Genomic DNA, 14655 nt, shown 5'->3' with positions numbered 1-14655 from the left:
GTGGCCAGTCACGCTCTCGCCATGCAAATGAGGCGCGCAGGCCGGGCGGGTGCCCATGTGGACCAGCACCATGCCTTGTTGTTCTGAGCGCTGATTGGCTCGCTGTCGCCTGATTGTTCTTCATGCGCTGCGGGCCAGCGGCGGGGACGAAAACATGGAAGACCGGTAACAATAACGGGACTTCTCTTTCTCGATTCTCACAGGGATACGCGAGTACATTGTGAGCCCGTTTTGCTCCAGGAGGTTTTAAACAGAGGTTGTGATTATTGTAACGTCTAAGTTGTTATTTATGAGGGCTATCGGTTAACGGCTAACGACAGCGCGGAGTAATAGTGAGTGATGCGTTCGCCGGGTTTTGTCGCAGGCCGTAGTAACAGGGCGGGGCAGGAATCCGGGAGGGGCGGGCTTTAACGAGAACACGACTCGCCTTGTTGTGTGTATTCCCGTGCTCGCATCGCCATCTTGTTGCAATCCTATTTTTTTTTTTTTTTTTTTACATATGCGAGGATCTACTTTCTGTTTGGCCGGATTGAAAATTTACCGTCTGCTTTCAGGAGAAGCACAGGCGACAATAAGCTCGGGGCTGCGAGTGTGAACCGTGCACACGGCGCTTCCTATCGGGACACTACCTACCCCCTCGGCCTTTTTCCTTCTTCCGTCCCGGGCCACCGGGTCGCTTGCCGTGAGGGTTTACGCGCAATGAGCATCGATACACTTTTGGAGGCGGCCAGATATTTGGAATGGCAAGCCCAGCAACAACAGATCACACGTGGTGAGTTCAACAGCAGACTGGTGCATCGCGCTGAACGTACAACACCAAAATACTGTGTGTGCTACATCCTAAACTGCCTTTTGAAAGACTGTATCCCGTTACTATGACAGAGCTTGCATTTTCAACTGACCCGCCTATAACGTGAACGGAAACGTTTGTAGTTTTTGTTTATCGCCCCGGTTCATGCCCAAAAAAGAGGCTGAAGTCACCTCAAACTATCAGCGATTCCCGAGTCGTTAATTGTTGCACATTTGTTTTCCCTTAATGCGGAAACGGTCAAAGTTGTTTTCCGAACTACTTGCGCGCTCGCTGTGTGTGTATGTGTGCGCGTGTGTGACAGTTTCAACATTGTAACGTTTGTGACTCACTGTACATGTGTGTGAGAGGCATAGCAGAAGAGTTTCTGTCAGTAACCGTGTTTGATTTATGTGTTGAATTGTTGTGAAGTAACTGTACATTGTGCAGTTTATTACAGGATATACACCTTACATACAACCACATTTTAAATCTGTTAAAATTAGAGATTGCAATTAGTGATTGAAATCAATGAAGAGTTTAACATATCTGGTATCAAAGAACCCCTTTCGAATCGATTTGCCCCAGTTTTTTGTCCGTCGAGCACCGGCAGGGCGGTGGCGAGCAAAGGCTGCTCTTTACATAATACCCTGACGTTGTTCAGCTATCTTATGAGACACTGGGGCGGGCCCTCACGCGCTCACCCTATCGATTTTTGTATATCTGCGCGCGACCATATATAGTATTTGTTTGTGTTTCTCATATGTATTTGAAACCGATGAGTTGTCAATCGACATAATGATCTGTGACTTGGTAAAAGGGAGACAGGGGGCTGATTTTTGTGTTCCCCTCTGATGACGTGTCAGACAAATCAACCCCCTCCCCCAGCATACTTACCCTACCGCGTGCTAGGATCCGCCCACTACGACCACGTGCACATGCACCCCGTCCTGGATACACACCTACGCGCACACACACACACACACACACGCACTCCTCGTCCCCGCCCTTCCCATTCAGTCTACTGACAGTGGCGGGTCAGAGAGAGAGGGGTGTAAGTAGGGCAATCTCCCTGCTTACCCCCAGTAGCCTCTCTTAATGCAGAAGTTATGTCATTTTACGTTTGCGTGTACTTGAAATTTGGAGCATGGTGTGTGCATGGATTGTACTACAAAAGCTACAAGAACAATTTGGGATACACTAACCAATATGTCAGAATATTCTCAGCTGATAGCAACTTCTGTCTTATGTCTGTATGTTGGACATTGTTTTTTTACTTCTGCTGTTTGGCCCCTGTGTGGAATTTACCTTTTTTGATATATTAGCAAACAAAGTAACAAAACTATTAAAGAATATGTTTTTCTACTGCATTTTGCTCATAAATAACACCAGTGCATCTGTTAAACTAGGGCTGAGCAATATAGTTATTATATCACACATTTCCAAAATGGATGTATATCACCATATGGCACAAAATCTAAAGCAATGAACAATGTTCGTCTGTTACACATGAGTGGAAACCAAACTGTTCATAATTGTAAAGGTGAAACTTTAATATCTATTTTAGTTTCTGTTTCAGAAACTGGATAAAATAAATAGCTGGAATGATACAGTTATGGCTGCAACTAATTATTATTTTCTCAATTCAATGATATTGTTTTTCTGTAAAATGGCAGAAAATAGTGAAGTATGTTTATCAGAACCCATAATGAGTCGTCAAATGGCTTGTTTTTTTTTTAACAACAGTCCACACAAATCCTCTGAAACCACAGAATGACTGGCATTTTCAATAAACTAATCGTCGTAAACAAAATCATTGCAAATTATGTTTTTGTCGAGTTAATCCACTAATCGTTTCCGTTTGAGATACCATGATAATATCCCATGCAGGGGGTCCTACTTGAAACCAAGTGTAATGCTCACAAAGGAGGGAGTTGTCAGTCTGCCACTGCTCAGCAGGTGTTAGAAGAGATGTGAACACATGTATAATCAAGGAATAACATTGTTACTCCGTGGTAGCACTATTATTAGACTCTGGATTGTTGTCAAATCCCACAAATTAAAAAGATAAAACGATTCCAGTAGTGCAGAGAATTAGTTTTGTTTTACATATTTAACTGTGCAGTATCAGGGGTTTGCAATTTCATGTGAAGAAAAAATGAAAGTGTTACTTCATTTTCTTTTTATAATGGTGGATGGCTGAGGTGTGTGTTGGTGAGCAGGTTTGAGGAATCCCTGGGATCTTCTGTTTCTAATGTTGCTGTTTCCATGGTAATGGAGGGCTTTCCACATTGCTTTGAGTCTGCCTGTTACAGTGTGCAATAACTCCTCACTCATATCGTTGTGTGTGTGTGTGTGCGCATCTGCATATTCAACATGAGCGCAGCTCGGTAACATTCCCGTCCTACTATCTGATTCTTTGAATTCATTTTTTGGCTTTTTGTTTGCAAATTCAACAATTTATTTATACGTTATCATGGTGCCAACTCTAGTTGACCCAGCAGTGGCTTGTTGACAACAGTCCTCTGCTGTTGGTCAGACGGCCTGAACCCATCAGGCTCATCGCTGGAACGGTCCAGTCACAGCGCAGACAGAGGGGGGTTCTCTCCAGTCAGGAAACGGATGCAGACATGATTTCTATGATTATTTCCCCCTCTCCACGATCTCACTCCCTGATTACATCATTCTTTGTGTGTGCGTGTGTGTGCACGTAGTGTTGAGATGTTCACTAGACAAACAAAGTGGCATCCACTTTGACAAAGTGATCTGCAGCACAACAATGAAACAGCTAAGATTATTCATCATTTGTTGGATGTTGGTTGATAAATTACAAGTTATTATTGATTTCCAAACTGCATGTGGAGTATTCTCTACATTCAGTACTGACGTGTGTGTGTCTCTGCATCAGTGTTGTCACATACTGTATGGCAGGGCATGAAAGGCAGATTTAACCACTACAAATAGTTTTTCTTAAATATGAACCAAGGGCAGGTTGTCTCAGTGTTTAATGTACAATCCACTCTCTACTTTGTCTCCTCTAACATCCACTCTTATCCTCCTAACTTTTTTGTTGGTATCCATTATTTTTCCATTACTCGTCTTCTTTATCTGCCTACAGAGGAGGAGCAGCGCAGAGAGAAGGAGCTCATCAACAGAGAGGCGGAGTCGAGGCGCGTGGAACTTGTGACCTCGTTGTCTCAACCAATCAGAGCCAACCATGTCACTTGGGGCGATGACACTCACCGTCAACAGCTGCATCATCCTCTTGCCCCTCCACCCCCTTCTCTCCCACCTCCTCAAGTCCCCATTGCTGTCATCCCAATGGTTCCAGTTGTCACTGCGACACCCTCTGTACCGCCCCTTCCGCTTACAACGCAGATTGCTGCGGCAGCAACGTCGCTCAATGGCTCACCACAAGCCAAGAACGCTTCCTCCCCTCCGCAGCAGCAGCAGCAGCCAGCCTCTCCTCACCTGCTGTGCGCCTCCCAGATCAAGTTAGAAAGTAGTCCGGAGCTGATTAGTGCAAAGCCCACCCAATCACAGCCTCAGGTTCAGATTCAGTACTCAACCTCCATCAGCACTAATGGCTCTCAACATGCACTTGTTCACCATCAAGCTCCACCTTCATCTCAGCTGCGGCCTAATGGAGTAACGATGGAGGACCTGAGGGCGATGGAAGGGAAGAGGAGGCCAGGAGGGTGGGTCTGTGTGTGTGTGTGTGTGTGTGTGTGTGTGTGTGTGTGTGTGTGTGTTAAAGTTGATATAAAGTGTAGATGAGTTTCTGGTTGTATTTGATCATTTATTTTGTTTCCAGAGCGGGGACCAGAGAGGTGCATAATAAACTGGAGAAGAACAGGTTAGTCATAATAAACTTCTAATTTATTTTTGTTGGTGTCAATATAAATAAAGAAAGCAGCCCTGTCTTTTTTAGCATGACCACCACACACAAAGTTTTTTTTTAGTGTTTATGACATTTTTCCTGAAAGAGTTTCATCAGGCCAGAGGTCATGGCATTTCATCAACCTTTACAAAATCATTAAATCCTTCTTAAGCATGCAAAATTGGAGTCATGAGGTCTCTTTAAATGACCACAACTTGGTTAACCTCTCAAGCAAATGATCGACTTACTAATAAATGGTGAATATTCTCCCAAGACAGTAAGCTAATGACAACCCATATCAAAAGTGTGACCCTTTCTCGTTTCTGACTCTTGGCCCTTCAGGCGAGCGCACCTCAAAGAGTGTTTTGAGACACTGAAGAAGAACGTTCCAAATGTTGACGAGAAGAAAACCTCCAACCTCAGTGTTCTCCGCAGCGCTTTGCGTTACATACAGGTAGAGTTTAAATACATTTTCTCAGCTATAAGTCTTAACATACTTGTGCGGCCCGACACAGTATTTTGGGTACTCACTATTTTTTAATCTTCTTGTTTTCATCTTTCTCCGGTATTGAGTTGATTGGTTCAGCTCTGGGAACAGCACATGCTTTGGTCCAGTGGAATTGATATACAATGCCTGTTTGTTAGCCATTTAGCCCTTTTGTGTTGGTTAGTCCCTTTCACTATGATATGGCATCCACCAAATATTGGTGAATCAGCCTATAAGAAAGTGGTGAATATATCCTATGTTTTATCCTATGTGTCTATACAATGTCATGATTTTTATTTTATTTTTTTACAACACAGAGTTTACTTTTCTTGAGAACATTAGTTTGCATTTTAAGCTTTTCGGTGAGATTCTTATCCAGTGGAAGTGTTATGTAACTGGAGTCATGTGTCTCATCAATTAAATAACTAAATGATGGAGTAACATTTTTCTGGGGAAGTATTTGTAGTTGTGTAGAGAAGTAACATTGCATTGCTGAGGGTGGTGTGGGGGAAGGAACCGTGCAGCCCGAAGAGCTGAGGTTTTTTTTTGTACTAAAGTAGATGAGGGAAGATTTCTGCACTGTGGCAGAAGTGAATTGCAGCCCGGAGCTAGATACGGTGCTTCCTTTTTTTGGAGTAGAAGCTTCATGATTTTGAGTTCAGTGGAATATGCAATGGGGAGTCAGTGGAAAAGAACCAAATTAGGCTGTGAGATGGAAGAACTTGTTCAAAACTAGACTGGCTGCAAGATCTTGGACCAGCGTTCAGGGAGAAAAACTGATTTGAGGCAATCTTTGATATGAGATGATGATGGTGAGGAAATCTATACAGCACAGCTTACTTTAAGTTCAGTGTTTTGAAAGAGGACTGGTCACTCTATTCGTAAGCCACAAAAACAAATGCCAAAAATAGTATATATAATGGTGGTAGCTGCTAGCGCTGAAACAGTCAGTGAATTAATCAATTAGTCGATCGACAGAAAGTAAATTAACAACAAATTTGATAACTGAGCATAAATGTCAAATATTCTGCGACAGCTACTCTAAAGTAAAGATGTACTACTTCTCTCTATTATATATTATGTATTACAGTATATATTGAATATTTGAAATTTGAAGATGCTCCTTTGGGTTCTGGGAATTTATCAAAGGCATTTTTTACTATTTTCTGTTTTTTATAGACACGGAAAACCTAAACTGAGATTGCTTTTTGTTCTTGTGGTAAAGTAAAATTAACCTGGACTCTTTAATTTAGACAGCAGACCTTTGTAAAATATTAACACAATTTATATCAACATAATATGCTTCTACTGAAAGTCTATAACAATAATATTACATTATTTTCCAATTTACCAAGGCAACCTAACACAGCTCCACTGTTTAGAAATTATACCTGAATAGACCTGTGTCTAACCACTGCTCTGTATATTTCTCCACCTTCTCTAAACTATAATATATTCAGTAGGTTTTATAGACCCAATCACAATGTTTCCGGGTAGAAAACCCCTGCGTCCTGTTCATACAATTCACAGGGTTAAGCTAACAGGGACGAGGAACAACTGCATATACTCTCATCTCATTCATCTAAAATGCATGTTTGATTGTTTTATATTTCAACTCTTTCACTAAACTTAGGTTGGAGACCTAATTTAACTGTTGGGCCACAGACTAAAGAAAATGACACCACCAAAACTAGCAGTTAGTCCGACCGGCGGTGAGATGTTGCTGTTCGTAATGCTAGATTTGGATTATCAAAGACGCTATCAAAGAAACACTGTACAGAAAAAAAGCAGAACAGAAATGTCAGAAAGGTCGGACCATTGTGTTTAACTATATATCTTTAAATGTTACAGTTACGGCTGAAAATGACAACAAAAATCAATAAGTTTGCTATATTTCACAATTAAAATCAACTGTCATTTGTCTACCCAAAATTTTGTGTTAGTGCGACGTCATGGTGATTCGGTCTATTGTAGAAGAGTGACTCACCCCTCTCTCCCCCCCCCACCATCTCTCTCGGTGCCTCTTCTCATGTAAGCCTGTAAACCTCAGTCTCTCTCCCTGAGCCATGTGAGATCTGAGCACATGGCTAGTGCAAGCCTGGTGACGTCACCAGAGCTCACCCACTCCGAGCTGCTCTGCACCTCTCGCCTGCTGAGAGACAGTGATAGGTACCAGCTAACACAGTGTTTCCATGGTTATAACAGTTGAATAGGTGCAGATTTGCAACAGCTGTTTAATATTTTCTTTGTCTTTTAACCCCCGTCTTTCTCCACCTCTTCTCTTCATCTCTGTCCATCTCGTCCTGTGTCTCTCTGCTGTCCTATTGGTAACCATAGCAACAGCTGACAGGTGGCCAGGGCACTGTAGTGTGTGTGTGTGTGTGTGTGTGTGTGTGTGTGTGTGTGTGTGTGTGTGTGTGTGTGTGTGTGTGTGTGTCGTAATGGCTAAACCTATCTAATTCTGGTTATATTGGTCTTTTTGTCACCTTTTTTCTTAGAGAGGGCGTCTTGAAAGAGGAAGGATAAAGGAGGCATAGATGAAGCGGAAGAGGAGGGGGCAAGGGTGTCGAGGGAGCGATGGATGCAGGAGTAGAAGGAGAGGGGGTGTGGGATGGAAGTGTAGAGGAGGAGGGGTTTGGGGTTGGGAGTGAGCTGAAGCACACGACCGGCAACCGTCCAGTCACATCGCCCCTTATGTGTAATTACCTCCATGCTTCACCCAATTAGATAGCTCCTTGTGTTTTTTATAAACTGCTGCTCAAGCAGCCAAATCCTCACAGATGAGGTTGCCAAGGAAACTGCTATGGGTGACAGCTGTTTCCTTGGTGATTTGGTGCAGGCCTAATGGTGTCTGGGTTTGAAGACCTTGTAGTGATGTTCACGGATGCACAAGCATTCGTAGTTCCTCTGTGGCCAACTTGAGCTAGGAAATGTCTGTTTCAAAGAATATCTGTCGTCTGTGTGACCGTATGTGTGTCAGTAGTGTGATGCTTTGTCTTGGAAGTATTTAAGAGGGAGTATATTCAGTGATTGTGCACATGCAGCAGACAATATGAAATAACAGATATGAAGCAGCTGGAATAACGTTTCTAGTAAAGACAGAATTGAACAGAAACATTACACGGTCTTGATCAGATTTGCTGTCATTCATTTCCAAATCCACTGTCTCTTCATGACCTCTAAAAGGGAAATGGGAAAAAGGCTGCATGTGTGGAAGCACATAGAGGGGGAGGGGTTGGATAAGAGATGTTGAGCTGTTATAAAATGACAAAGTTTACCAGGTCTGGACTGGTAGCTGTTGCAAAAAGGGCTGTAAATTTTGATGGGAGCTGGCCTGCGTGTGAGGCAGTCACATGCCTGCAGAGAGTAAACAGCTTTGCTCACTGAAGTGAGTGTCCTGTAGTTGGATCATGTGTCCCCATGCTCTCATTTTATGTCCTCTCTCTCTCGTATTTCCATCCTTATCTTCCCTTTTTTGGTTGCCCCAATAGGAAAGGAAACTGTTTTCTACTAGGTCTTTTTTTTCAGAAATTATTCCGACTATTCAACAAGTCCGCTGGATATTTAGTTTCCAGTAATGTAATGACAGAACCAGCTGCCAACAGCAACAACTTACAGCATTTGACTGGTTTTTGTTTCTGGTTTACCAGCATAATCCCTTAGCCCCTTTCTTTCCCACCTCTCAACCCATTTTCCTTTTGTACCGCCCTTCTCTCTCCCCTTTCCCTCACTCCTCCCTAGTAATCTGTAAAATGTCCTTAGCCTGTCATGCTGTTTGGTGTTCATGCGTCAGCTGACCCACACAGAAACTAGGTCAAAGAGACGGCATGGTGAGGCTGGAACAGCTCTATCTAAATCTTTCAGTTTAGTTTTTTTTTCTTTTTGTGTCTCCTGCTGTGTTTTGTCTTCCTTGTTTCATTTGTAAATCTACAAACACACATGACAATGCTGTGCTCAGAATGAATACTTTCATTCAGTGTGACTGTAATGTTTAGGCTGCAGTCATTGACATCAGAATTGTTGGGATGATGATGAACTGAATGAATGAACGATTGGTGGAAATGGCAGGACGTTTACTCCCACACTGACCCTGTTGTCTCAAAAAACAAGCATGATATCCAGGAAACGGGAGGAGCTTAAGTAGATGACACCAACAAAAGCAATGTGAACATGCTTGAATTTACATGTGTGCTTTCCTGTTGGTGTATGAAACTGAGCGAGCATGGGGAACATTGTGTTTCAGGATTGTGCAAGCAGGGAGAAATGTGGGAGTGGCCAAGACTGCACAGAGAAAGAAAGTTGGTCTTAATTTTCCCTTTCTGTTGCAATGCCAGTTATGTTAATGATTTAAAACCAATTCCAGCTGCTCCATAACCTGTACATATTCTAGTGGTGATAATGGCTCAGACAGAACAAGTTCTTTGTTTCTGTTTTCCGCTGTTTTTAAAAGTATATTTTATTTCCGTTTCCCCTGTTTTATGATCTGCCCCGGTTTCCGTGTTAATTTGCTGTTGCTGGAGTTAACTATTAATGCAAACTCACAATAATATTTAAACACTTCCTCCATCAGTTTCATATTAACACATGCCCAGTATTTCAGAAGGTATTCCTCTTCTTCCCTCAAAAAGCTTTTATTGAAAACTTCTGCAAACCTCTTTAATAGCAGATAAACACAGAAGTAACAAACAACAACAAAGCATTATTGATCAGAACTACTTACCTAAATGAGGACAGTATTTATTGTTCCGAGCGACCGAGGTTGACTATTGAATGACTGTTGTACTGATGAAAATAATGCTGTGGAAATCAAAATCATGCAGAACTTGCATGATAATGTGAGCTATTTTTACATATATTCTTCTCCACATTTTTTTTTCTGGCCTTTTATTTGTTTATGCAGATTGGACCTCAGCTTAATACAGACATTTATTTGATAATTGATCCAGTACATTTGTCAACCACGTACCATACACATTCACAAATCCTTATACCATGATTGTGTATTAGAAGTATTTTTCAGTGTTTTTTGATGTACTAGTGATCTATTCTGATGTCTTTGTCTCCCCTGGAAGACTCTGAAGCGTAAGGAGAAGGAGTATGAGCACGAGATGGAGCGTTTGGCCAGAGAGAAAATCGCCACGCAGCAGCGGCTGACCGAGCTGAAGAACGAGCTCAGCCAGTGCATGGATGTTATCGAGATCGACAGAGTCCTCCGACAAACTATGCAGCCGGAGGACGACCAGGCCTCCACCTCCACCGCCTCAGGTACAGGGATGAGATGCAACAACTCACAGCAATACATGCATACCAGATACTCTTCTACAGAACTAATCACAAGAAGTGTAATAGCAGCTTTTTTAGTGGAAGGGTAGGCATGGGAGAGTAAGTCTTGGTTCGATAGTGTGAATTTCAGTTTACTTCTTGACTGTGTCTCAGTGGACATTATATTTACATAAACGTGTGTGGGTGTGGTGGGGGGGCTTGACATTAAAAAGTGGTGCAAGGGTGTTAAAGAGTAATTGAAAGTGGTTTGGAGTGCACGCTCGCGTGTCAAGCAGTCAGCAGCTGGCCCCCGGTGACTAGAAGCGGAGCACACAGAGCAAAAGGCTGTTGTCCTGCTGCCGCGGTCTCTATTAATGTTAACAAGCACATTTTCAGCTCTTTTCTCAGCGTTAAGCTGTTATGTGAGAGACACAGTTACGGCATCTTACTTTTTTTGGGATCATCTTTTACTATTTTTAAGTGCACCCACACTTTAGATTTTCTTTTCCCAGACATTTTCAGTTAAAGATTTAAATCCCTGCCGCAAATATGCTCCTCCGTCGGTCACGGATCATGGAAAGTGAAACTGAAATCTGTCATGGTGCGGTTGGATTTATTCACGCACATTAAAAAGATTTATGTTTTAAAAGTTTCTTTCTTTTCACATTTTTATTTACAGCATTATATGTTGATATGTATATCATAATAGGCTTTATATTAACTTATTGGGAGAAAACAGGTAGTTCTATGTAAAATCTGACATTGAGCACTCCCATGTAGCCAAAATGGCACGATCCTCATTTCGTAACGCTGCTGCGAAGATTCGACTGTGAGATTGGCAGTCGAATCAGGCTCCTTCGATCGAAGCATCAAATATTCAACTGTTCGGGGTCACCCTTAGCGCGCGCACACAGAGTTCATACACATGGCACTGTTTCTTGGATCGTATCATGATGACTAACAGTTTCCTCTCTGGTCTACAGAAGGAGAGGACAACTTTGAGCAGGACATTGATGAGGATTTCCCCGCTCCTCCTGCTCCCACGTCCCTTCCCAAACCAACACCCCCCATCTTACAAGCCCAGCCGCTCCTCACCTCTCACCTGTCAATCCAGCATGCCACCCTGCCTCTTTCTGGAGTCCTGACCACACCCTCATCCTCTGCTACCCATCAAGCCATCGCGCCTGCTCCGGCCCCAGGTCTGCTGCCCGCCCATCCCATTCAGCCCCCGGCAATGCAGGTCCAGCCCACCGTCATCGCTCATGCCGCCGTCTCCCACCCTTCAGTCATCCAGGCTGTCAATCACGGCCTGCCAGCAAATCACAAGCACCTAATGCACATCGCCCCGTCACCTGGCCCCATCTCCTCCATCCCTCAGCCAATCGCAGCAGCACCCGCTGCCGCCACTCACCAGTCGATAGCTGCCCAGCCGATCGGACACATCACTGTTCATCCGGTGGCTCACCTGGGAGGTCCCCTGCCATCCCACCTCCCGACTCTCTACCCCCAGGGAGTGTCTGTCTCCCAGTCCACCATGGTGGGCCACATCACTCACACCTTCACCCATCACACCCTACCGCACGTCCAGGCTAATCCTCAAGTTAACACTAATGGAGCCCAGGTGACCAGCGCAGCCGTGATCAGCCAGGGGAGCTCGTCGCTAGGGAAACCGACAGCAGTGCTGGCCCCCCACCCCCAGCTGGTTGGACAGGCTGCCGTCCTCAACCCTGTCACCATGGTTACAGTCCCAACCTTTCCTGTCAGCACACTCAAACTTGCCTGAAAGAATAAAAAAAGGGTGGGACTGATGGAAGTTAGTTGAAGGAGAGAAAGATTCAGAACCTCCTGGATGAGTTTTCACACTCCTATCAATAATCAATAGCAGAGAATATCTGACAGACAAAATCAACTTTTTTGGACAACTTGTGATGAATATCTCCAGAGATATTTCGGTCACAGCTCTGTTAGTTTGTGAACAATGACATTAAAGCAGAGTCCGTGGATCAGGCCATTGTTTGTGAAAATAAGACTGTGACGTTTGTCTGCGCTGCAAAGACAGGAACTCTGTTTTACCTTCCTTCCTTCCTTGCCTTCTTCTCTCCTTTTTTTCCTTCCTACTCCCCTTCCTTTACAACCAAAAGCACTAACATAATAAGCTCAGTTCACACTCAGGCATCAAGGATTTACCTTAACTATTCATTCACTCATTGAGGGAAAACGCAAGAGAGAGAGTTGTTTGTCGTTAGACTGTTGCCAAGGCAATATAGTATGTGCCCGTATTTATATTTATATCATGATGTCATATGGGACATATTGGTGGAATATTGTCACTGATGTGTTTGAGAGCAGGAGGAGGGAGCTCGGGAACTCACTGATCCGAATGAATTACAGACAGGTGTGATCAAGTGGGAAGTAGACCACATTGCATCGTCTTCTTAATTTCTGATGCAGTTCTTTACTTTTTGACATCAGGACCAGTAGTTCCCAGACATGAAAGTTACTAATTTATATTGCCTCTAAAAAAAACAAAATCCTTCGCTTTTGCCTCCGATCTTGCTCCATGAAGTTACCGTTAAGCCCTCTCCATCTTCCTCCAAATGAAGGTTCCTCACCACTGCACTTGGCACCAAACACCTTGCAAATAGTTTAAGAAAAATAATGAACAGTGCAATAATAAAACCAGATCCAATCTGCAAGACAAAAAGAAGGGAAAAACAAACAACCTCATTGTCTTTGGTGTCACAAGTGTCCCATTCAAGAGTTACTTTATCCACTACCCCTTATGGCTTTCTTTTCGGAGGGCGAGGTTTGCTCAACATACAGACGCATCTGTTTTTACTGGCTTTGTGGAGAAGTCCAGAGACAACTTGACCTTTGCCTGTTGGTTACTGGAGATTGTATTTCCTTGTAGGAAGTTCACCAAACTACAGATTTAAAGGTCGAGCAACAAGTTTGAGATAAGCAGTCAGAAAGAAAAGACTTAAAAGTACCATTGGAAAACCAAGTTAGGATTAGAAAATGTTGAAAAAGTAATTCATGCAGTCAGTTAAATGTATAAAGGTGGTGCACTCCACTTGTGATGTGATTAACTGCCCCACAGTGAACGACTTGGCCAGAATTAAATGTCATGTTTTCAAACCAATCAAGGCCAGTTATGGACTGTTTGGACATCATGCTGAACACAAATCTACATTATCGCAAATGCCTGATATTTGGGTGGTGAATTTTAATGTCAAAGACAGAAAAGATCCCATACAACTGCTCTCAAAACATTTAGTGACAGGTTTTCATCCTCTTCACTCTGATGCAACAGCTCCCTCTGCTGCCTCATCCCAGACCTCATACTGATGTTACTCTCACACACACACACACACACACACACAGCACTTGGGCACGACACAAACCTCCTGCACAGGCTTTTAAAAACGGCAAGAGACATGTTGAGTGTACAAGTTCACTTTTGACCCTTAAAACAAAAAATCTTAACTCAAGAAACACTCCTGACTTACTTTTTCTGCTGCCTCATATTACATACAGTGTGTGACTTTGGTCACGTGAGAAACTCTTAACTGCCGAAAAGATTGTGAGATGTGGATGAAAGCTCAAGAAAAGCTAGTAAGTGGACCTTGAGTTAAGATTATTTTTTGTCAAACTAGGAGAGATACATTTGTCTCAATTAAAGGTTTTGAAAAGTTTGGATATAGCACAAAATATTAAGAAGACTGGAGAAAGTATTGTTTAGGCCTAAAATCAGTTTACATTTTATTGCAATTTTGTGAAGAATAATTTGGCAGTGACATGACCTTTTTCCAAAAACACACCATATCGAACACCATGCCAAACCCTCTGCTCCAGTCCAGAAAATCAGTTTCAAATTGGAAAATGTGTTGACACCCACTATTCTTTGTGTGTATCGTTTGTGTGTATGTCTATGTATGTTTATGTGCACACATTTAAAACATTTATGGCTTCACAGCCTTCTTGCCAGCCTATACATGTCATACCATGAAATCTTCCATCAGTGTATGTGTATGTAGTCAATGTTGCGTGGATCTGCTCCTCGCCTCTTCTGCTGTTTCTGTATGTTATGTCTGTATATGTGACTGTATTCAATATGTTTTATATTCTGTACTATAGTTAATCTGTGTGTGTGTGTGTGTGTGTGTGTGTGTGTGTGTGTGTGTGTGTGTGTGTCAAGCAAGTAATTTTTTTTTTACACAGAGGTGATTTATGGTATGA

At 42.9% G+C, this 14655-nt stretch overlaps 1 protein-coding gene across 2 annotated transcripts; it reads left to right on the top strand.

The window, feature by feature from the left end:
- Positions 1–413: 413 nt before the first annotated feature.
- On the top strand, positions 414–13125 carry mntb (MAX network transcriptional repressor b). Of its 2 annotated transcripts, none has more exons than XM_031280668.2 (6): positions 414–772; positions 3906–4485; positions 4602–4643; positions 5001–5121; positions 10227–10419; positions 11400–13125. In XM_031280668.2, exons 1-6 carry the CDS (start codon positions 700–702, stop codon positions 12197–12199), a joined length of 1809 nt encoding a protein of 602 aa, XP_031136528.1. In that variant the 5' UTR covers positions 414–699; the 3' UTR covers positions 12200–13125. The 2 variants fall into 2 exon arrangements, with proteins under 2 accessions (XP_031136528.1, XP_031136529.1); XM_031280669.2 differs by having other exon boundaries at positions 415–772; positions 5010–5121.
- Positions 13126–14655: the final 1530 nt, after the last annotated feature.

Source organism: Sander lucioperca, chromosome 13 (genome assembly GCF_008315115.2).
Source record: "Sander lucioperca isolate FBNREF2018 chromosome 13, SLUC_FBN_1.2, whole genome shotgun sequence".
Lineage (NCBI taxonomy): Eukaryota > Metazoa > Chordata > Actinopteri > Perciformes > Percidae > Sander > Sander lucioperca.
This window is presented reverse-complemented; position numbering and strand designations above follow the sequence as displayed.

Bases quoted from the DNA above. Each gene is read 5' to 3' on its own strand.
- mntb (XM_031280668.2), top strand. From the start codon at position 700: ATGAGCATCGATACACTTTTGGAGGCGGCCAGATATTTGGAATGGCAA. The intron at 4,486-4,601 runs GTGGGTCTGTGT...TTTTGTTTCCAG, and splicing joins GGGAAGAGGAGGCCAGGAGG to AGCGGGGACCAGAGAGGTGC. The intron at 10,420-11,399 runs GTACAGGGATGA...TCTGGTCTACAG, and splicing joins CTCCACCTCCACCGCCTCAG to AAGGAGAGGACAACTTTGAG.